This window comes from Meles meles, chromosome 17, assembly GCF_922984935.1.
Source record: "Meles meles chromosome 17, mMelMel3.1 paternal haplotype, whole genome shotgun sequence".
In the NCBI taxonomy this organism is placed as follows: domain Eukaryota; kingdom Metazoa; phylum Chordata; class Mammalia; order Carnivora; family Mustelidae; genus Meles; species Meles meles.
In genome coordinates, this window is record NC_060082.1 from 49,409,106 (window position 1) to 49,430,865 (window position 21,760).

General features: G+C 38.9%; 1 protein-coding gene across 1 annotated transcript in view; it reads right to left on the minus strand.

The window, feature by feature from the left end:
* The window catches only part of TSEN15 (tRNA splicing endonuclease subunit 15), a 34,769-nt gene extending 21,491 nt beyond the window's left edge, over positions 1-13,278 (minus strand). The window contains exons 1-3 of the mRNA XM_045982927.1: positions 13,103-13,278; positions 10,821-10,902; positions 10,412-10,547 (exon numbers count right to left, since the gene is read on the minus strand). Of these exons, the coding sequence (XP_045838883.1) occupies positions 10,412-10,547; positions 10,821-10,902; positions 13,103-13,237 (353 nt within the window). The 5' untranslated portion in view covers positions 13,238-13,278. The remainder of the gene's footprint in view (positions 1-10,411; positions 10,548-10,820; positions 10,903-13,102) is intronic.
* Positions 13,279-21,760: the final 8,482 nt, after the last annotated feature.

Genomic DNA, 21,760 nt, shown 5'->3' on the forward strand with positions numbered 1-21,760 from the left:
TCCAAGGGAGGTGAACTGGAATCATGAGGCAGAATAATAGTGGTAACAAAGGTTAAAATCACCAGGAAATGCTAGGCATTAAGTATCAAGATTCACAGAGACATTATATGCCTACTGATAAAGAACAGACAACGAGCTATATGATGGTCTTACTACTGTGATCAAATTAAATCTACCAACCCACTGGTTTCAGCTGCCAATTTGCAGAAAAGGCAGAGGACAGAGAAACATGTTGCAATGCACCATGAATGAGCGGTTGGCAGACCCAGAGTAAGGGAGACTATGCAGGTCACATGGCCCAGGTTCTTTAACAGGAAAATTGTAAGGAAAACAAAGGGATAGAGGCAGAAGCCATACATCAGGGGTTAGAGACTACTGGTCTGTGAGTCAAATCTGAATTGCCCTCTATTTTTTATAAATAAAGTTATAAGAACACAGCCACACCCATGTGTTTCTATACTATCTATGGCTGCTTTCACACTAACACGGCCGAGCTGAGTTATGACAGAGACAAAATAGCCTGCAACACCAAAAATCTTAGCTATCCAGAGCTTTACAGAAAAGGTTTGCCAGTCTCTAGTACAGATTAATGGAGATTTATAAGATACAACAAAAAATTTTTTTTAAATTTTTAATTTATTTCTTATTTTTTAATAAACATATGTATTTTTGTGAATCGCCAGGTTTACACACTTCACAGCACTCTCCATAGCATATACCCCCCCCAATGTCCATAAGCCTCCTCCCCCTCTCCCAACGCCCCCTCCCCCCAGCAACCCTCAGTTTGTTTAAAAATTTTTAATGGGCAAAATTCTTGAGACACAAATAACTCTAAAAATTATTTGCAGAGATAAAGCTTATTTTAAATTTTATATGGAAAATAAAAGGACCTAGTATAGCCTCCCCCCCCAAAAGAAAACTTTGAAAAAGAACAAAGTTGGAGGACTTACACTACCCAATTTCAAGTCTTCCTACAAAGTTATAGTAATCAAGACAGTATGACACAGAAAAAAGGACAGACACACAGATCAAGAATATAGACTAGAGAGTCCAGAAATAGATGTACACAAATGGTCATGATTTTCAGCAGAGGTGCTGCAGCAATTAAATTATGCTGGAACAACTGGACATGCATTTGCAAAAAGAAAAAAAGAACCTTGACCTTCTTGGCTTACGCCATATACAAAATTCAACTCAAATTAATCACAGACCTAAAGGAAAAAACTAGAACTGCAAAACTCTGAAAAGCAAATGTAGGAGCAAATTTTATGACTATGGGTTAAGCACTCATTTCTTACACAGAACACAAAAACTACAAACTGTAAAAGAAAAAAATGATAAATTGAAAATCAACCAAAATTAAAACCTGTTCTTCCAAAGAAATTAAGACAAGTCACAGACTGGAAGAAAATATTTTAAAAACAATATTTGATAAAGGAATTGTACCTAGAACACATAAAGAACTCTTAACAATTCATTAAGAACACAACATAATCTTTAAAATGTAAGTAATAGATTTGAACTGATACTTGACCGAAGAAGAGGTACAGGTGGCAAATAGATACATGAAAAGTTGTTCAACATCATTAGTCATTAGGGAAATACAAATTTAAAGTCACAATAAGATATCCCTACATATTTAACTGAATGACTGAAATTAAATAAATTGACCATTTAAAATGTTGCTGAGTTGTGCAGCAATTAGAACTTCTATACTTTGCTGGTGGGTACAGAAAATAGCAAAGCAGCTTTGGAAAACAGTGAGGCAGTTTCTTATAAAGTTCAAAATACAATTATCATATGAACTAGTTAGCTATTCAGTGTCTAAATATTCACTCAGGAGAACTGAAGGCACTTGTGTACACAAAAACCTAAAATGAATGTTTGTAGCTTCCATCCATAAAAGCCAAAAACCAGAAACAATCCAAACGTCCAACCAGTGGTGACTGGTTAAACAAACTGTGGCAAATGCACACGATGGACTACTAGTCAGCAATAAAGGGCACGATCCATGCAACAATGCGGAAAACTCTCCGAAGCATCATGGTAAGGGGTAGAAGCATGACGCGAAGGCCATGATTCTATTGCTATGACGCTCTGGAAAAGACAAAACTATAGGAATTGATGACAGAGGAGCACGAGTGAGGTTTCGGGGGAACTGTGTATTGGTTACATGACTATATAGAGTCATTAAAAACTCACCTGTCTATATCCCTAAAATAAGTGATTTTTACTATATAACTTTCACCTCAATAAGCCTGACTTAACAAAAAAAGGCACACCCGGGCACGTGGGTGGCTTAGTCAGTTAAGTGTCTGCCTTTGGCTCAGATCATGATCCCAGGGTCCTGGGGTTGAGCCCAATGTCAAGTTCCTTGCTCAGCAGGGAGTCTGCTTCTCTCTCTCTCTCCCCCCCTACCCCCTGCTTGTGCTCTCTCTTTCTCTCTCTCAAATAAATAAAATCTTTTTTAAGATTTTATTTATTTATTTGAGAGAGAGACAGACTACATGAGCAGGGGGGAGAGGTAGAGGGTAGAGGGAGAAGCAGGCTCCCTGCCACGCCAAGCAAGGAGCCCAATGCAGGACTCAACCCCAGGACTGACCTGAGCGGAAGGCAGACACTTAACCAACTGAATCACCCAGGCACCCCTCAAATAAATAAAATCTTTTTAAAAAAGACACAACTAAATTACAAATAAACACATGGAAATGTTTACTATAAAAGTATAACTAACAGCTACTTTAAGGAAAAGAAAGCTACTTTAAGGGAAACAGAGGCTTATGCTTGGAACAAAGCACATGGAAGGGGTTTGGGGATGACCGGAAAAGTTCTATTTCTTGACTTGACGGTGGTTACTAGGCTTCAAGATGTTTACCATATAACTCAATCTATACCTTTTTATTGCGTGGTTTTCTGTATCTGTTTTTATATTATAATAAAAGATTTAAGACAAGGGGCACCTGGGCGGCTCAGTGGGTTAAAGCCTCTGCCTTTGGCTCAGATCATGATCCCAGGGTCCTGGGATCGAGCCCCGCATCGGGCTCTCTGCTTAGCGGGGAGCCTGCTTCCTCCTCCCTCTCTCTCTGCCTGCCTCTCTGCCTACTTGTGATCTCTGTCTGTCAAGTAAATAAGTAAAATCTTAAAAAAATATATATTTAAGACAAGAAACAACATGTTGGCAAGGATGTGGGGCAAAGAGAATCCTTGTGCACTGCCCGTAGGAATGTAAATTGGAGCAGCTGGTATGGAAGACTGTACAGAGGTTCCTCAAAAAACTAAAAATAGAAATACCATATGATTCAATAATTCCACTACTGGGTATTTACCCAAAGAAAATGAAATACTAATTTGAAAAGATATATGCATCCCCTATGTTTAATACAGCATTATTTATAACACCCAAGATATGGAGGCAACCCAAGTGTCCACCAATAGATAAATGGATACTGATGTGGGGAGTGTGTGTGTGTGTGTGCATATATAATACATATATATATATGATGGAACATTATTCAGCCATAAAAAAGAATAAAATCTTGGTATTCATGATATGCGTGAACCTAGAAGATATTAAGGTAAGTGAAATAAGCCAGAAAAAGATAAATACCATGATTTCACTTAAATGTGGAATCTAAAAAACAAAACAACAAACAAACATAAACCCAGAAATAGACTGACAAATAGAGATCAAACTGGTGGTTCCAGGGAGGGGGGGGTGGGGAGATGGGCGAAATAGGTGAAGGGGATTAAGAGGTACAAACTTCCACTAATTAAATAAATAAATCATGGGGGATGAAAAGTACAACATAGAGATTATAGTTAATTATAATTACTTTGTACAGTGACACATGGTAACTACACTTATTCTGAACATTTTATAATGTATACAACTCTTGAATCACTATGTTGTACCCCTGAAACTTAAATAATACTGTATGTTAACTATAGTTCAATAAAAAAAGATTTTAAAAACACCATAGAAATAGAAAGAAACAGAACTCTAATAGCTATGAGACTTTGTTATCTACTATGAGACTTTGATATAACTCACTTAATCCTGCATAATCTTTTGGAAACAGTAGAGTATAAGTAAGGATAAATTTTTTTCCATTTTATTTATTTTTTCAGCGTAACAGTATTCATTCTTTTTGCACAACACCCAGTGCTCCATGCAAAACGTGCCCTCCCCATTACCCACCACCTGTTCCCCCAACCTCCCACCCCTGACCCTTCAAAACCCTCAGGTTGCCCCAACCTCCCACCCCTGACCCTTCAAAACCCTCAGGTTGTTTTTCAGAGTCCATAGTCTCTTATGGTTCGCCTCCCGTCCCCAATGTCCATAGCCCGCTCCCCCTCTCCCAATCCCACCTCCCCCCAGCAACCCCCAGTTTGTTTTGTGAGATTAAGAGTCATTTATGGTTTGTCTCCCTCCCAAATAAGGATAAATTTTTAACCGCAGCTCTTTTATCGAATGTGAAAGTAGATAAGAGAAGTACCCTATAAACCATTCAGAATTTTAGTGCTGATGAAATGACAGTACACTTGGGGATGTACTTTGAAATACTGTAACACTGTCTACAAAGGCAAAATACTCTTATAACCACATGGAATCATCTACAGTATCACTCCCCTGCCTAAAGCCTTTCAGTGACACCATCCATGCAGCAGCCATTTTTAGTGTTCTTTGTGGAAAGCCAGGACTCAACAGACATGCTTCAAGGGCAGGGAATTGTGTATACTGCACAGTTGTGCCTTGCACAAGATGGCCTGTTACAAGTGGGTCTGAAATCCGGCTTATGCTGTTTACCACGCCCTCAACTCTGGGGAAGAGACTTTTTTTGTATGTCTCCTTCTAATTCACTCAAAGGTACTCTCTGAGCTAGTTGTAGTCCTATTCAAAGATTTCCCCATAAGCTAATACCTTCTTTTTCTCACACAATAACAATGTTAACCTGTCTGAAAATCTTCTGCATAGTTAAGACAAACCACGAATGAGCACATTTTATATTTCTATTGCCCTGATTATAAACGGATTTGAGCCATTTGAGTTCCTTTTCTAAGAACTGCCTGTTTCTATGCATGTTTTTTGTTGGGTTGTTTTTCCTTGAGTCACAGAAGTTATTTATGTACTATCAACTAGTCTTTGTCAGGTGTATGTCAGTAAATCTCTTCCTCTACTCTATGAAAACTTACATATTATGAGACTATAAACTGACAACCTTTGGGAGAGCAATTCAGTAATAACCAGTATAGAGGAAAGTGGAAATGCTTGAAGTCTCAGCCATTTCACCTCAAGATTTCCACCTTAGAGAAACTGTCATGCATGAGAACAAAGATCTACTTACAAGGCTACTCATTATAGTATTTTTAATAGCAAAGCATTGAAAACAGTGATGGCCTTCATGATCTAGGTAAACTTTCCCACCTCATTTCCCGTCCTTCCCTATTTTCTCATTTATTCGTTAGCTGCCTTACCCAACATCATAGAGCACCAGCTCTGAACTAGGCACCATGCTTATAAGCAGGCGATCATGCTCAACTCCCTGCAGTTGTCCTGCTAAAACATGGTCTCTTACCACCTAAAGGAGGTTTTTCCCATCCTTCCTCTGAGTCCTGCTACAACCTTCTATAAAGTACTTACCAGTACTCCATTATCCCTGTTATTCAATTACCCAACAATAAAATAAGTGGAGGCAGTCCCAAATTACAGTTAATTAAGTCTCAGAACAAAGAAAAATTCTGTTTTTATTAGATCCCATCCAACAATTACCAAAAAATGAAACAAAACTTATTTTCCAAATCAACATTTAGTGCTAGAACACTATTTTCAAGAGGCTGTCTAAAATACTATATGATCCCATTTATATCCGGAATCTTAAAAAAAATTTCATAGATACAGAGAACAGATCAGTGATTGTCAGAGGCAGGGGGCAGGGAGTGGGTAAAATGGATTAAAGGAGTTAAAAGGCAGAAACTTCCAGTTATAGTATAAGTAAATTACGGCAATATAATGTACAGTTAATAACACCGTACTGCATATTTGAAAGTGACTAAGAAAGTAGATCTTAAATGTTATCACAGTAAAACAAATTCTGTAACTATGTATGGTGGCAGATCTTAACTAGGCTTCTTGTGATGATCACTTCACAATATATACAAATACCAAATCATCATATTGTACACCTGAAACCTAATATAATGTCATATGTCGTTTATACCAAAAAGGGAACTGTCTTGATCAACGTGGTATCCCCAGCACTTAGATCACTGCCTGACACGTAATAGTCACTCAGCAAATATTTGGTAAGTAAAAACTAAAAAGCCTCAACAATATTACCTGACAAAAATGCTGTTTAAAAGTGAACACTGGTTTATTTTTATAGATGATTTATTATTGAATAAAGTAAGCAGTTAGCTTTCTTATATCAACATTTTATTTTTATATGAGCCTCTCTCTCTCTCTCTCTCATGTATATATATATATATATATATATATATATATATATATATATTTGTAGTGAGCTACCCTCTCAAGTTCCTACCCAAATACTTTTAGGACATGAATTTTAGGACATGAATTTCTTCCCTATGCAAAGTTACCAAATATTCAAAGTTAACCATTTTCTTTGAGTTACTAATGAAGGAAAATTCCTATATTAACAACAAATGTCTGAAATCACAGCATTACTGTTAGATATACACTTTATATACAAAATATACATGGAGGTAAAAATAGGTAAAAGTATGCCTACTACCTAAAAATATCACTCCTGTTAAAGACTGAGGAATGAAATCAAACACACACTTTCTCATTCACACACACACAAACTCTTTATTTGTTAAAAAGTTATTTGCATACTTTGAATTGAGAAAATTTTATGCCACAAGAGGAATAATAAATCTAGTGGGTATTGGGCCTCATTTGTGCTATTTTCTTTTCTTTTTTTTTTTAAATATTTTATTTATTAATCTGACAGACAGAGATCACAAGCAGGCAGAGAGAGAGGAGGAAGCAGGCTCCCTGCTGAGCAAAGAGCCCAATACGGGGCTTGACCCCAGAACCCTGAGACCATGACCTGAGCCGAAGGCAAAGGCTTTAACCCACTGAGCCACCCAGGCGCCCCTGTGCTATTTTCTATATTACTATTCTACTGCATAACGTAATTATGAATATTTATATAAAAACCAAAATACAAAGGCTTAAGCCATCTGAGTTATTAAATCCAAGATGGTAAAAATGGCCTATTAAATTATCCTCCCGGGGCGCCTGGGTGGCTCAGTGGGTTAAAGCCTCTGCCTTCAGCTCAGGTCATGATCCCAGGGTCCTGGGATCGAGCCCCGCATCGGGCTCTCTGCTCCACAGGGAGCCTGCTTCCTCCTCTCTCTCTGCCTGCCTCTCTGCCTAGTTGTGACTTCTCTCTGTCAAATAAATAAAATATTTAAAAAAAAAAATAAAAAAAAAAAAAAATAAATTATCCTCCCAACTAATTCTATTTAAAGAGGAAAACAAGCTTTATGTAATAAAGCTGGAAAATCAATAATCACTAGTTGGAAAAAACTAGAAAGTAACAGGACTCAGATTGTACCTCTAGACTTATAAAAATCATTTTGATTCAAATAGACTATGGATTTTAATTTTTAGGTTAGATTCAGGTTAATTCCCAATGGTAGTTCCTTGTCCAAATAGTGTAACAGTAACAGTAAACTACTAGGATATTCGTTGCAGTAACTAAAAGACATAGAGGGGAGTTTTAATGAATGAATGATCAAGTTTTTCAGACACAGAGGCTGGAATCATGCTCGCGGAAACGGAAAATACCAGTGATCACATCTGACGTCGACTCCATCACCTATTTGTGATTCCGAAACAGAGAAAACTCTCACAGTAATGCCTTCTCAGAGAAGAGTATGAATAGCCTGATATATTGAAAAAAAAATTCTTATAATGAATTATACAAAATTGTGCCAAAATATTACTAGAAATCTAAAAATTAGTTTAATATAGTTTTTTAGAATGCACTAATGAAAACAGCCAATTATGGTAGCTTTGCTTTGGAAAGGATCTTACATATTATCCACTGACAATCTAAATCCCTCATGGAAGGACAAGGAAACCGAAGCCCAGAGAAATCAGGTGTGGCACCAATGATCAAACAAAATGTGAAGTGTCAGTGCCAAGGCCAGAACCCAGGTGTTAAGGCTCAGTCCAGGGCTCTTTTACGTCAATCACAGTGAACAAGAAGAACAAAGGTATTCATCAAAGTTCTTTATGTCAGAATTTAAGGTACTCTGCCCTCTTCTAAATGATATACCCACCCAAACATAGCCATGTTTTCACCTATCCTTTTTTCCTGCCTCACAATCTCTGAAGTTGAGATCCTCTTCCTTTAGCTCAATATTAATCTTTTCAACTATTTTCTGGAAGCCAGCCCTCCCCCTCTCTCCATCAATAGTTACTTTTATTCCTCTGTTTCCCGCCTTTCTAAATGACAGTTCATAGGGCAGCTGGCTTCCCTCAGAACAAGAAAGTAAGAGAGACTGTCTAAGACGGAAGCCACAGTCTTTTGTACAGTCTTAGAAGGAACATCCCATCATTTTTGCCTACTTTTATTTGTTAAAAGCAAGTCAGTGAGTACAGACCACACTCAAGGAAGGGGAGTTACACAAGGGTGGGACTACCAGGAGGCCAGAGCCCAAGAAGTCATCTTAGAGGCTGCCTGCTACAGATGCTAAAGAAGAAAAGCAGAAAGGGAGACTTGAAAGCTAGACACCAGGAGTATCAGGACTTCTTCTGAAGCAGGAATTAAGAAAATGTGCTAGTGGCACAAGGATAGATACACTGACTAATGGAATATGAAGAGAGCCCAGAAACAAGTCAATGCATAGATGGAGCTTTGGAAAATGACAGAGGTGATATGTCAGATGATGCGGAAAGGGGAGACTATTCAGCAAACCTAAGTAAAAAAAAATGGTTATCCACATGAAAACAAGGTCCCTAACCTTCCTCTCACACCGTTAAAAAAAAAAACTTTAAAACTCTTAGTGAAAATTTGGGTGATTTTTTTCTTAGACCTTTAGATAGGAAATATTTCTTAACCTAGACACAAAGACATTGATTATACAAAAATATATGAATATGTTTACAGTCAAACTGTAATTCATCAAATTACAGTCGAACTGTTATTCATCAAAAAATACCTGAAAACAGATTTAAGAACTGGGAAACACAACCAAAAGGACTATTGTCAAGAATATATAAAGAACTCCTATGAGTCAGTGAGAAAACTGCAAACAATCCAATTGGCAAAGGATATGAACAGGAATTTCTCAAGAAAGGAAATTATAAATATATAAAGAAATGTTCAATATATCAGAGATCAGAAAAAATACAAATTAAGACCACCATGAGATAACCCATTCAAAAGACAAAAACTTTAAATTCTGACAATACTAAATGTCAGACACAATATAACTCCAAGAGATCTTGCTTACACTGCAGGTGGAAAGTAAAGTGAAGCAACCACTTTGGAAAATAATTTCAAATTATCCCCTAAAGTCAAACATTAGCAACTCTCCATCAACAGGCAAGTAGATGTGAAAACTAGGGTACAATCACACGATGGAATGTGATATGGCAGCAAAAACCAAACATGCAACAATGGATAAATCTCAGCGATATAATATTGAGTATATGAAGTCAGTGTCAAAAGATTATATGCTCTTTATAAAGTAAAAAAGATCTAAAATTTAAAAATTCCCAATGGATCTGGGATCAGGATGAGTTACCTCAGGACAGTGGAAGTAAAGAAGGAGGAGACCCATACAGTTAGATATAACTGTCAAGAATCTAGTTTTGTTTTATGAGGTTGATTTGGAGAACATGTCATGAAATAAAGATATGTTTAATCCAATTCGGTGTAGCTAAGATTTTTTTTAAAAGATCCTATGAACTGTATGACACTTCCTTTCATTCCAACTTGCATGTTAAGCACACTCTTCACCAACATCTATAGCAAATGTAATTTGTATCAATTATTACAGTACCTCTTAAAATACCCGTGTTTCAAGTACAATGGTCTTGCCTCCTTGTAAGAATGAAAACATTTTCTGACAGTTAGGATAGTATTTCTATCTTATATATTCCTTCTCTGAAAAAGTACTGACAATACAGTAAGTGTTAAATACTTGTTAAATGTTCATATTTAACATTCCTCCAATAACCAAGAGTAAAGCTATGATCCCAGTAACCTATTTTCCTTTAATAGGGAGTGAGGGATAGGGAAGGAGAATAAAACCATGGGTACAGATCTCTCCCATGAGCTTCATCCTTTAAAAATGTATTATTACCTTGAATTTAATGATTCCTAGTGGAAAGAAACTAACCTGTTAAAGACCAAAATCACCTGCCCACCTGTTATGGCTGAGGGAAGCACTGATGGGTGTAGGCACCACAGTCTGTAATCCTTCTCCTTCTATCTCAGTACCAACGAGGCAGATGAGCTGGAGATCTGGTAATCCAACACAATTTACTTCATGCCAACTTTTACCTGAAAGTGCATCATTGAATGGACAATAATTTATCAAAAATAAAAGATAAAATTCTAAATTTCTACCTAATACTCCACTGAGCAGACATCACCCATAATGTTATCTTCTCTTTACTTTTCTAGTATTTTCTGTTACCCAGTAATTCCCAATGTAAATGAAGAAATTACAAAACTGACAAAATTAACAGAAAATGCTTAAATGCCATATCCCAACGCAACTCCTCATCCCCCGACCATAGCCCCAACAACAAAACAATAAAACAAATAACTTACTCTCCATGAGGTCCAGGTAAACCAAGAATGCTATATAAACTTGGCTGGCATCTCCTATATCTAATTCCATCATTTCTAAATACTGGAAATCAAAATGTAATTGTCAGAGAAGGAAGAATCTCTTAATATTTTCATTCACCCAATCAACAACTATTCATTAAATATATACATATATATAAAATATATATTTATATTCACCTCTTCTAGGTACAGTGGGAGTTAGAAAGCAATTAATACCTGATGCCCATCTCTAAAAAACTTGCAATTGTTAAGGTAAACACACGAACACTTGAAATTATTAGGCAAATAACAACCCATGACAGGGATTAAAAACCAGCATGTGAAATCAAAAACAAGAGACAACATGTCAGAGGAGCTTTATTCAGATGGCTTGGTTGGTGGATGTTTCATGGCAGAGTGGGATACAGATTGGGCCCTGAAAGGCAGATATGATTTGAGTAAATAGTGAAGGCAGGGTAACAGTGTGAGTAATCACACATAAGTGGGAAGAAGCCACACACATTCAAAGGTCTATAAAGAAATCTATCTGCCAGGAGTACAGACATCTTTTAATAGGATTTTTGCTGTAGCACGTTAGTGAGAGCCACTATTTCCACGGTCTGTTTGCCTATGAAGAAAATCCACTAAAATACTAGTCCTGTCTTCTTTCAGACTTGCTGGTCAGCACTGGAGAACATTCTTCAGTGACTACCCCTGTAAGGGAAGCCTGAGGTCTTCCAGCTACCCAATGACTCAGTGGGTAAGCAGGCCTAATGCAGAGGTGAGGCACTGGCAGACTGGCATGGGTACAAATCTCTCCCATGAGCTTCATCATAAGTCTGGGCAGGGGCAGGAGAACAGTGGTATTATTGGCTGTCCTCCTCACACCTCAAATGTGTTTGAAAATGACACTGAAATTGGTAATTGGAAAACAGGTTACAAGGTCTTGACAGCCAAGCTAAAAGTTTGAATTTTATTCATAAAGAAACACTGAGGACTTCTAACCATGAGAATAATATGAAATTAATGTTGCATACTATATATTTTACATATGTTATATAGTGCTTACTATATGCCAGGTGCTTTACAAATAGTAACTGATTTAATCCTGTAACAAACCTCTAAGGTAAATTCTTCTCTATTTTACAAATGAGGAAACTGAGGAACAATGAGATTTTAAAACTTCCAAAAGAAAAAACCAAACCCCCCCACCAAAAAAAACCACAAAGCTGGTGACCTAACAGGGTCTCCAAACTCAAGCAGTCTACTCAAAGTCTCAGGCAGAACTCTCCGGTTCATGCTAGTAAACGGTGTTATGGTTCTTCTTTTTATGGCACCGAATAACATGTTCATGCTTGTTTTTCTCACCTTGACAGGGAGTGAGGGGATAGGGAAGGAGAATAAAATCAAGAAAGAGAACATGAAAAGGGATTAACTCTTCAGACGTACATCGTCGAAATTTTTCTTTTCTGGGCTGTTTTTAGACAATGGTCTATAAAATACTGCTTCCCAGCAGAAGATTGCAATTGTACTGAAATAACTAGGCCAGTCTCTGAGATTCCGACAAAACCCGCATTTCCATTCATTGCCCATTCATTGCTTGGGACATGACTGGTCCAAGGCAGCAGTTTGCCGAGCAGAAGCAAGCAACAAGTACATATTCCTTGGTGCTTTACCAAAAACAAAAACAAACAAAACACCCAAATATCGAGGAGTTCTGTTTTGGGGAAGAATCTATTCAAACTTGACAAGAAATTAGAACAATCAGGAAATCGCCCTTAGCGAAACCACAGTGCACACTCTGGACTCAGGGCCAAGTGCAAACACGGCGGTGCCTACACCTTGATGTTTTTAAGCTAACCAAGGCCTGCAAGCTGTTTTTGTTGTTGTTTGTTTTGCTGTGGGTCCTGCGGCTACTTGGTTACTGCGAGGATTAAATGAGGCCATCCCCAGAAGGGGCCCTACACAGCAGAACTCGGAAACTGGTGGAATGGTTCTCACTGGGTTCTGCCTGGAGAGGCGCTGGGGTTACCGTCTAGCTCTGGAAAGGCTTGGGTGGGTGTGTGTCCTGGGGCCGGGGGTTGGGGGGTGTCAGAACAATAGTTCGACTCAGTTAAGCAAACAAAACGAAGTCTGCCCGCCACGGGCACTGTGCACGCGGGTCCCCTTCTCGGAGGTTCGCGCGCAAACTCGGCGACCCGGCCCCACAAGGAGGCGAGGGCCGAGGGTCCCTCTAGGGAAGGGGCCAGGATCGGCGCCCGGCTTCTCTCGCGCCTTCTGACCTTTGGGTGGGTGCCCATCCAGGCGTCCTCCGGAGCCCATGGGTGGGCGCCGCCGCCGCCGCCCACTCCGCCAACGCCGCCCGCGCCCACACCGCTGCAGCCCGGGGTGGGCTCGGACTCGTCGCGCTCCGCCATGCCGGGCAGGGGGGCGGGCCGGTGGTGCACCGCGCCGCGCGCCCGGCCAGAAGCAGGGGCGCGCGCGTCCGGGTTCCGCTTACCCGGCGCGCGACGGCTGCGGACCGAGGGCCGCACACCCCGGGAGGGAAGTGAGATGAGCCCCGCCCGCTGGCCGACGTCGCTGGAACCTGTGCACCGCGCCTCGGGTTCGGCTCGGCGAATATTCACACCTGAGCAGACGGCAGGGGCAAGAAAGTTCCAGAGTACATCAAGCCCCGAATGCTCCTTCCGTCGGCGCTGTCTGCAGCCCCGTTGAGAAAGTGGGGTATACTGAACGCCTCTGGGCCTTCGGCCTTGGCCGCAGGTCTCCGATTCCTGGGAGCAGGAAGAGCCTCGCTCCTTTCCCTGCCAGGTGAGTTTTAAAGTGTGGACGTCGAGGAGATCTCTGTAGAAGAAAGTGGAAAGAAGAAAAACCGGACTGCCAAGAACCATGTTTTCCGGCGGGACCCGGGTTCCAGGAGCAGAGGAGCAGGAGTAAACACTTGTTGAATGAGCGGTCAGGAGAGTGAGGTGCAAACCGTCCTGAGCAGGTGACCTGGAAACCAAGGATGAGGAGTTTCAGAGAGGCGGGGGAGGACATCTGAAGCATTGACAGTAGAATCCAGAACCTCTACAGCTTACTCATAAGATCCAAGATAGGATTCGAAATGTCAAGAAGAGGAGACCTTTTTTTTTTTTTTTACTTTGACCCTGAGATTGAAACTGACAGGTAAGGATTTTAAATTATTACAGCTCTCCTCAATAAAGTAAAACAAAGCATGTTTTCAGTAAATGAAAACCTCAGGAGACAAATAAAAAGTCTCATAAGAGAAAAAGAAAAAAGAGCAAGTGGAAATTCTGAAAAATTAAAGTTTCAGAAATTAAAAAAAAAACAAACTTCACTGGGTGGATTTAATAGCCTAATGGAAATTACGGAGGAAAAATTAAGTGTACTTGAAGGTAGAGTCATCATCCAAGATAAACAACAAACAGAAAAATCATTTTATAAAATGGACAGAACCTCAGAGACCTGCTGCATGACATCAAACAATTCAACATACATGTAAATCAGATACCAGAAGGGGAAAAGAAAGACAATGGGGCAGGGAAAAAAAATTGAAAAAAATAAAAAATTGCACCAAATCTGATGAAAAAGAAATTTGCGGTACAAAATGCTACATGAATAACAAGCAAAAGAGACATGGTGAAGTCCACACTGAGGTCAACTTGTTAAAAGCCACGTGAAAAGTTTGAATGCATCAGAGAGAGAGAGGAAGGAAGGGAGGGGGAGGAAGCATGGAGGGAAGGAGAAAGAAAGAAGAAAGCAGTGCCTTCCATACAGGGAAAAGAAGTTCATCTATTCCTGATGTGAGGGAAAAACCACACATGAAGAATCATAAATTGCCCCAGAATGTATTTCATTTAAATGAAGCCATTAAACTGTATTTCCACAAAGCAGCAGCTAAACCCCCAAAGAAGCAAATGACACTGAAATTCGTAGGCTCCTTGAAGCACTGAACAGCGACACTAATTCAAATTATTAGAACTAGGTAAATCTTTCTGACTCCTAAAGATCCCAGCCAGTTCCAGTGATGGAATTTACGGAAGAATTAACAACTTCAGCTTCTCAGGGACTGAAGAATTTCTCCTTTTATAAATACTTCAATAGTTCACTATTTTAGAGAAATAAAGTGGTTGGGGGAAAAGCTAGGTAAGTAACAACGAATAAAATTCTCCTTGAGTATACTGGATGTAATCAAATTCAGTGTAATCTGTCACTGGCTCTACTGATTTCCCATTTTGATATCTGAGCCAGACCATTTTATTCCTATTTAAAAAAACCTGTAATGTCTAGGCAGAGACATTTTAATTCAACTAGAATCTCAAGGGAAAAAATGAACTTTGAATTGTGATGTGAATTTTTAGTGGGTTTTTTTTTTGAATTTTTAGTGTTTTTAAAAAAAAGAATGTTTTACAAAGCATCATATAAGACCATGATCTCGAGCTGAAAAACAGAGGTTAGCAAACATGAATTGGTCCTCAACCACATTGGTAGAAGGAGAAAATGTAAATTGAGTCAAGAGGATACCATAAAATTGGTAACAAAAGCCGAGTAGGCCGAAAAGTAGAGCAAAGGAAAGACGCACAAATCCTATGATTTCTTGATCCTGTGCCCTCGTACATAGCCTAGAGTAGTATTTTTCAAATGGAGGGCTAGGATCCTTAGAGGTTGCGAAATAAAATAAGTGACTTGGACCCAGTTTTTTAAAATGAATTATTTAAAATAGAAGAGAAAGTATCAGTATGCATAGCATGCAATTAGAATAAGTTAGTAAGTATTGCTTTAGGAGCACTTCGTCTCCGTTATATATTTGTACTATACCATGATATCAGGTGGATTTCTCCCTGAAGGTTATGGTAAAAAAAAAATCTTTTGTGGACCAGGAGACATGTACAAGAATATTTACAGAAGTATTGGCTGCAATAGAAACAACTAGGACAACCCAAATATCTATCAACAGAATAGATACATTTATTATTGTATAATCATATAACATACTACTATGTGAAAATAATGAACCCTAGCTTCTGTCAACAACTTGCATGAATCTCAAAAACCCTAATGTACTGTCAAAAATATTGGTCACAGAATAATATATAAAATATGGTTTGATTTATATAAAATTCAAATACAACTTGTACATGGATGTTCACAGCAATATCATTCATGACAGCCCAAAAGTAGAAATAACCCAAAGGACCATTATTTGATGAATGTATACGATGTTTGTCCATACAATGGAATATCACTCAGCAACTTCAAGGAGTGAAGTACTGATATGCTTGTTACAACATGGATGGGCCTTGAAAACATCATGCTAAGGGATAGGAGACAGTCACAAAGGGCTGTGTGTTGTATAATCCCATTTATATGAAATGTCTAGAATATACAAATCTATAGGGACAGAGTAGATTAGCTGTTCCTGACGGTTAGGATTAGCTGTTCCTAGGGCTAGGAAATGGGGATTGACTGCTAACAAATATGAGATTTCTTTTTGGGGTGATGAAAATGTTCTAAAATTGATTATGGTGATGTTGCATAACTCTGTAAATACACCAAAAGCCATTGGATTGCATACTTTCAGTAGGCAAATTGTATAGCAATTGGAAAAAAAAATTCAAAAGTAGACAACAGTACTACATATTTTGGAGGTGTATTAGCAGGGGTTATCTGGAGGAACAGAATCAGTAGACTCAGAGAGAGAGAGCTTCTATTAAGGAGCTTGCTTATGCAGTTGTGGGGGGCTGGCAAATGCAAAATTCGTAGGGCAGACTGGCAGGCTTGATACCCAGGAAATAGTTGATGCTCCAGTCTTGAGCTCAAAGGCAGCCTTTAGGCTGAGTTCTTTCCTTCTTAGAGGACCTCATTCTTTTCTCGTAAGGCCTTCAACGGATTGAATGAGGTCCACGCACTATGAAAGGTAATCTGTTTTACTCAAAGTTTACTGATTTAATTATTAGTTGCATCAAGAAAACACCTCACAGACACATCTAGATTTGTTTCACCTACTACTGGGTACCTTAGCCTAGCCAAACTGACCCATAAAATTTACCATCACTGGAGGTAAAGTTCTAAATAAAATTAAGAAACTGATTAATACAAAATTCAGGCTAGTGCTTGTCTCTGGGGAGTAGAGCAGAATTTTGTGACAATCTTTAGTGCTTGTCTCTGGGGAGTAGAGCAGAATTTTGTGACAGGAAGGGATACCCAGAGGGTGTCAAAGTTGATGGTTCATGTTCTGTTTCTCGGGATGGGTGCTGGGTGTGTGGACTTTGATTTTATTGGTAGTATTTAAATATATAATATGTTAAATAGATAATGTGTGTATTCCATGTTTATTAAATATTTTATTTTAGGCTTTGTCTAAGAATTAGATTAAAAGTGATAATAAATTGGTCATTTCTGTATATAAAATACTTAAACAGCTGCAGACATGCAGTCTTAAATAATACTTGGCTTTGTAAATGTGAAAAGGTACCAAAAGCAATTCCCAGTCGAAAAAACATCACATCTCTGTCTCTAGATATGTATTCACATTTGCTGTCAACATGAGTGTTGAATTTCACTAGCAGGGATGAGAACAAACATATAATTAAAATACCCAAATTAAAATGCCATATTAAAATTATCCCAAAACATTCAACAGTGGTTGAGGTGGGGTAGTGGATTTGTGATAGTTTTTTTTTTTTCTTTTTCTACCTTCAACACATTTTTTATCTCATTAGTGAAATAGATTTCAGTAAATCATTGAATTTGGAACCACTGGCATAGAAGGACTAAATCTACCCTACACATTCATGTTAAAATATATCTGCTGACATACTTAGCTTGTTTTAAATGTCCCTTCGTATTTCCTTCCATCCCTAACTCTATTCCTGCCACCTCTCTCTCCCTTCACTTCTCCTTCCTTCTTTCCCTCCTTCCCTTCCTTCTTTATTGCCCTATCTAAAACATCCACTGCAATATTGAATGGAAGTGCTGAGTTAGGACATTATTGTCTCTTGATCTTAGCAGGAAAAGTTTCATTCTTTCACCATTAAATATATTGTTAGGGGGTGCCTGGGTGGCTCACTGGGTTAAAGCCTCTGCCTTTGGCTCAGGTCATGATCCCAGGGTCCTGGGATCGAGCCCCGCATCGGGCTTTCTGCTTGGAGGGGGCCTGCTTCCTCCTCTCTCTGCCTGCCTCTCTGCCTACTTGTGATCTCTGTCTGTCAAATAAATAAAAAATCTTAAAAAAAATATATTGTTAGGTGTAGGGTTTTGTGTATGGCCTTTATCAGGTTGAGTGAGCTCAATGTGAGACTGCACATTGGATTTTGTAAAATTCTTTTGAGTGATTTTTAAAATGTCAAATGAACTTTGTGTTAAGATCTATTCTACTGGCAACTTTCAAGTGTATGATATGGTGTTCTTAACTGTAGACATCGTGTTGTACGTTACATCCCCAGAACTGATTCCTTTTATAAACAGATGGTTGTATCCTTTGACCACCTTCACCCATTCCCCCATCCCCCAATCCTGGCAACCACCATTCTACTCTCTGTCTCCGTGAGTTTGGCTTTTTTAGATTCCATATGTAATCATATAACAGAGTTCTCTGATTTATTTCCCTTAGCATAATAGCCTCAAAGTTCACAAAGTTCACATGTTGTCACAAATGAAGGGATTTCCTTCTTTTTATAAATGTATATTTCATGTATACACACACACACAGACAGAGGCCACATTTTCTTTATCCATTCACCCACCAGCAGACACTTATTTTTTCATGTCATGGCTACTATAGATAATGCTGTAATGAACATGTGGGTGCAGGTATGTTTTTCAGACTATCGTTTCATTTCCTTCACATCTAAAAGCAGAAGTGGAATCACTGGATCATATGATCTATTTTTAATGTTCTGAGAAAACTCCATACTGTTTTCCATAATGGTTACCTCCATTTGCATTCCCACCAACAGTGTACAGATTGCTTCCTTTTCTCCACATCCATGACAGCATTTGTTACCTATCGTCTTTTCAATCATAGTCCTTCTAATAGGTGTGAGGTGATACGTCGTTGTGGTTTTGATTTGCATTTCCCTAATGATTTCCTTGATGATGCTGAGCACCTTTTCATGCATCTGTCAGCCATTTGTATATCTTCTTTGGGAAAATATCTATTCAGGTCTTTGCCCATTTGAAAATAGGATTATCGGCTTGCTATTAAGTTGCACGAGTTCCTTGTATATTTTGGATATTAACCCCCTTATCAGATACATGGCTTGGAAACATTTTCTCCATTCCATAGCTTGTCTTTTCGTCTTGTTGACAGAGGCATTCTAGTTTAAGGTAGTCCTGCTTGTTTATTTTTCCTTTTGTTGATTGTGCCTTTGGTATCATTTTGGAAAAAAAAAATCATTACCAAGACCAACGTTAAGGAGCTTTCACCTGTATTTTCTTGTAGGAATTACACAGTTCCAGTTCTCAATGTTTAGGTCTTTAACCTGTTTCAAGTTAATTTTTCAAGTGGCGTAAAGCTCCAGTTTCATTCTTTTGTGTACAAATATCTAGTTTTCCCAATACCATTTACTGAAGAGATGATCTTTTTCCATTGTGCATTCCTGGCTCCTTTGTCAAACACTAGTTGAGCGTATATACATGGGTTTATTTCTGGGCTCTCATTCTGTTCTATTTGTCTATGTGTCCCTTTTATGCCAGTATCTTACTGTTTTAACTACTATAGCTTTGTGAGATAGTTTGAAATTAGGAAGTGTGATGCCTCCTTCTTTGTTCTTTCTCAAGATTATTTTGGTTCTTCAGGGTCTTTTGTTCCATGTGAATTTTAGGATTTCTTTTCTTTAAAATTGCCACTGGAATCTTGAAAGGAATAGCATGGAATCTATAGATGGCTTTGATTAGTATGGACATTTTAACACTAGTAAAGTCTTCTAATCCATAAACAGAGAATATACTTCCACTTATTTTTGTCATCTTCAATTTCTTTCATCAATAGTTTTCAATGTACAGGTCTTTCACTTCCTTCATTAAATTTATTCCTAAATATTTTATTGTTTTTGATGCCACTGAAAATTGGATCTTTTTCAGGTAGTTTGTTGTTAGTGTATATATCCAACTTATTTTTCCATATTGATTTTGTATCTTGTAATTTTACTGAATTCATTAGTTAGCCCAATGGGTAATAGAATTTTGCAAAGTTTATATATTCTGCTGGAATCTGCTTCTGCACCAAGCTTTGTCTGCAGATTAATTAAATCTATACTACATTTCACACATATAAACTACTGTTTCCATATTATATGCCCGTTCTTATTATTAATAAAATACACATTCACAGAATGTGAAATGTGTATTTTAAAAATCTCCACAATCAGGGAAAATCTCATTTTCTTTGCCAGGCCATAAATGATTCACAGTTTCTTTTTGTAATCAGCAAGGAGAATATTCAGAAAACTGGATACACCCTGCAAGACTAGGCTCTAGGAACGCCAGCAAGTGTCCATCAATCCCATCTCATCCCAGGGAAAGGGCACGTTGCCTAACAGTCCCTGTGGCCTGTGTGCAGGATAGCAATGGCAGTTTCCAAAGGAGGATGGAGGAGAAGGAAATGTGCGTAGGCCACTCTATATCAAAGTTTAAAAGTCAGAGAAGAGGTTAGAGCAGGAGACGTAGATTTGCAGGACGCAGTTATGCTGGGAGACCATACGGTGCCAGAAGAGCAGCGCATTGTGAAGGGGCACCTGGTGACAAGGTGCAAGCACAGGTAGGAACAGGTCCAGGAAGGTGAGAACTGAAAAGAGATCACTGAATCTTCCAAAATGCTGAGGTCATCTGTGGCTTTGCCGGAACAGCCTCTGTAAAGAAGCAGGAGAGGTGGGAGATGAAGAAGTGGATAAAGCAGGAAGGAAGCTTGGCTAAGACTGAGGGGATTGCTAGGAGACACAGAATTAAAAGAACACCCCCCACGGATAGGAGAGGACTAAGTTTTTATCTTGAGGGGGAAGAGCTGGTAGAGAGGGACCACTTGCAGATTGGGTAGAGAGTAAAGATAAATGATGGAGCAAAGCCAAGTCATGGATGAGAACGGAGAGGATGGGGTCAACAGCTCTGTTAGGAATAGGAGCCTGCAAGGAGGGATATTAGTGACAGGCCATTGAGGGAGTTCAGCAAAGGAGGTGATAGTCTTCTGAGGAGCTGAGGGGGTGAGAGGAGAGCGATGAAGACTTCTAATAGTTGCAAAGGAGGGACACAAAAGAAGTAAAAATCTGTGGGACAGGGCTGAGGGTGAATTGGGGTTGGAGGTCATGGATGCGCAGTGGTACCAACCCATCCTGCACATAGATAGATCAAAAGCTACACAATTCCACAAAGAAGGAGCTCCAGATTTCATTCCTCGCTTTCCTATGTTATGTTCAAAGAGCAGATATCCCGTGGCAGTCTACCCTGGTAATGACATTTTATGTGCTAATTGTGTTCTTACTTCACCCCTTTTCTCTTTTCGTATTTCTCTCTCTCTCCTACTCCAACAGGTATGAATTTTCCCTGCATTTGTTACTCTTTGTTACTCTTTGGGTCACTAAGGAAAAAGAAAATCATCTAGGTGAAACTTGGCTTTTATGCCGTCCTGTGAGGAAGCGCAGGACCATAGGGGGTGAAGGGAGAGAGATGGGGGTTCTTAAGGCGCCTTCAGGGACTTCCTTTTAATTGCAAAGGATTCAGTCTGACTCTCAAATTCTCCAAGTCTGCAAGCTTGGTGTAATGGGGTTCTGCTCAGTCAAGGATGAACTTCAAGAGGAATTGAGTGAGTGTATTGGGAAATGCAAACACTCTGCCTTTGTGAAAGTTAAAAAAAAAAAAAGTTTACTATAGTAATGGATACCTGGGTGACTTTCCATTTTAGAACTCTACCCCGTCTAGTCAATAGGTGCATTATGCAAAAC